The 2,839-nt window shown below is 47.4% G+C and overlaps 1 protein-coding gene across 1 annotated transcript in view; it reads right to left on the bottom strand.

Annotated features, from left to right (window-relative positions):
• The window catches only part of SLC25A37 (solute carrier family 25 member 37), a 112,859-nt gene extending 110,182 nt beyond the window's left edge, over positions 1-2,677 (bottom strand). Inside the window, exon 1 of the mRNA XM_017549748.2 lies at positions 1,933-2,677. Within this exon, the coding sequence (XP_017405237.1) occupies positions 1,933-2,019 (87 nt within the window). The 5' untranslated portion in view covers positions 2,020-2,677. The remainder of the gene's footprint in view (positions 1-1,932) is intronic.
• Between the last annotated feature and the right edge of the window lie 162 nt (positions 2,678-2,839).

Raw genomic sequence — 2,839 nt, 5'->3', positions numbered from 1 at the left:
AAAAAAAAAAAAAAAAAGATCACACTCGATTAGGGCGAGCCTTAAATCTGATATGACTGGTGTGTTTATGAGAAGAAAGAAACTTAGAGACCCAGACACACAGAGATAACACCATGTGACAACAAATTCAGAGACCAAAGTGATGCCTCTATAAGCTAAGGAAGACCAAGGATGGCTGGCAGCCACCAGAAGCTAGGAAGAGGCAAAGAAGGATCCTCCCCTCAATCTTCAGAGACAGCACGGCCCTGCTGACACCTTGATTTCAGGCTTCTACCACCTAGAACTGGAAGACAATCAATTCTCCTGCTTTAAGCCACCCAGTTTAGGGCAATTCGTCACTGCATCTCTAGAATGTAATACACGAAGTTACATGTTTCCATCCTATCTAATATTTTTCTTTCCTAGCTCTTATCAGATTATTACATATGAATTATCTGGAAATATGAATGGTGTGATTATACATACTAGTCGGGCATTTTTTCTCTCTCTCTCTCTCTCTCTCTGAGACGGAATCTCACTCTGTTGCCCAGGCTGGACTGCGGTGGCACAATCTCCGCTCACTGCAACCTCTGCCTCCTGGGTTCAAGCAATTCTCCTGTCTCAGCCTCCTGAGTAGCTGGGATTACAGGCACAAAAAGACACCGTGCCTGGCTAATTTTTGTATTTTAATAGAAATGGGATTTCGCCATATTGTTAAGGCTGGTCTTATACACCTAACCTCAAGCAATCCACCTGCCTTGGTCTCCCAAAGTGCTGGGCTTACAGGTATGAGCCACCATGCCCGGCCTAGTCTGGCATTTCAGTAGAGCCCTCCTTAAGAAAGACTATCATAACCCGGCCAGGCTCAGTGGCTCATGCCTGTAATCCCAGAACTTTGGGAGGCCGAGGTGGGTGGATTTTAAGGTCAGGTGATCAAGGCCATCCTGGCCAACGTGGTGAAACCCTGTCTCTACTAAAAATACAAAAATTAGCCGGGTGTGGCAGCATGCACCTGTAGTCCCAGCTACTCAGGAGGCTGAGGCAGGAGAATTGTTTGAACCTGTGAGACAGAAGCTGCAGTGAGCCGAGATGGCACCACTGCACTGTCAGGAGTTCAAGACCAGCCTGACCAACAGAGAGAAACCCTGTCTCTACTAAAAATATAAATTTAGCTGGGTGTGGTGGTGCATGCCTGTAATCACAGCTACTCAAGAGGCTGAGGCAGGAGAATTGCTAGAACCTGGGAGGCAGAGATTGCAGTGAGCCAAATAGTGCCGTTGCACTCTAGCCTGGGCAACAAGAGCGAAACTATGTCAGAAAGAAAAGAAAGAAAAGAAAGAGAGAAAGAGAGAGAAAGAGGAAGGAAGGAAGGAAGGAAGGAAGGAAGGAGAGAGGGAAAGAAGAAAGAAAGGAAGAAAGAAAGAAAGAGAAAGGAAGAAAAGAAAGAAAAAGAAAGAAAGAAAAGAAAAGAAAAGAAAAGAAAAGAAAAGAAAAGAAAGAAAGAAAGAAAGGAAGAAAGAAAGAAAGAAAAAGGAAGGAAGGAAGGAAGGAAGGAAGGAAGGAAGGAAGGAAGGAAGGAAGGAAAGGGCTACCATAACCCCAACCAGTGTCTCCAATGGTAAGGATTTTGAAAGGCTGATAATTTTAAAGGAGCCTATCCTTAAAATCACAACATATCAGTGGATAGCTTCAGCTTCTCAATGCTGGCCTTGGATCACAGGATTTTCTAGTGTGTAAATTATCCAAACGAGTAATCTCTTATAGCAACAGATTGTCAAAAAAAAAAAAAAAAGACACTGATGCAGGAGTCATGTGGAGTCAGAAACATTGGTTCTACTCTCCCCTCTGCCGCCAGGGAGTCTTGGGCAATTCACCCCACCCCTCTGGGTTCCAGGCTCTTAACTGTAAAAGAAGGTGATTGGGGCTAGACAGTAGAGTCACTTTGGCTCTTACCTTCTGTGGCTTCATGGTTTCTTCCATGAACAGTAGCTGAATCCAGCAAGAGGAGGTGACCCAGGCGGACCAAGAAGGATTCTGCATTAAGATGTAGAACTACCAGTTCTGGCTAAGCTTGTTTTACTTGATCAATGGAACGGAATAGACGTTTCTAGGGCTCTTGTTTTTAAAAATGTTCTAAAGTGGCTGCGTGGGCCGGTCACTTCCTATCTCTGGCCCACAGTGCATTCATCTGTATAAAAGGATGGAACCCGGGATTCCCAAGGTCTCTTCCAGCACTCAAGTACAAAGTTCTGTAACTTCAAAGCAGTTTACTGGTAAGCCAGAGAGAGGCCTTGAGCTAGGTATAGGACATGGGGTCAGTCTCAGGACCGCTCCTCACTTTCTTACTTCTCATAACCATTGCGTGCGCTGGCGGGGGGGATGGGGCAGGCTGTCTCCCCCAACGCAGGCTCTAACATATGCCATTGGCGGGCAAGAATTAAATTCAGGCTCTACCTCTCACGAATTCGTGAGAGACCTCAAGAGGACTGAGTAAGTGTGAGCCTCCGTTTCCCCATCTGTGAAACAGGGAGAGTTACCGGCAATGGTATAAAAATGTAAAGCGTTGAGCAACAAGCGCTATTTTCTATATCCGTTAGGAGCACTAAGGAAAAATAAACTGTGGTGTCCTAAGTACGCTACGGTTCGCTAGTGACCAGACGCCACAGTACTAGGTGCCTCCGTGGCGCCACTTCCACTTTTCTCACGCACTGCGCGGTGGCGTGGCCGCGGGGATCCACCGAACGGCCCACCCCTCGGACGCCAATCATCGTAGATCAGGCTCCGCTCTCGGGCGCACTGCGCGCCCCTCGCGTGCGCGCTCCCGCCGCCAGCGTGCGCGCTCCGGGAACCGGCGGTGACG

Source organism: Cebus imitator, unplaced genomic scaffold (genome assembly GCF_001604975.1).
Source record: "Cebus imitator isolate Cc_AM_T3 unplaced genomic scaffold, Cebus_imitator-1.0 Scaffold221, whole genome shotgun sequence".
NCBI lineage: Eukaryota > Metazoa > Chordata > Mammalia > Primates > Cebidae > Cebus > Cebus imitator.
This window is presented reverse-complemented; position numbering and strand designations above follow the sequence as displayed.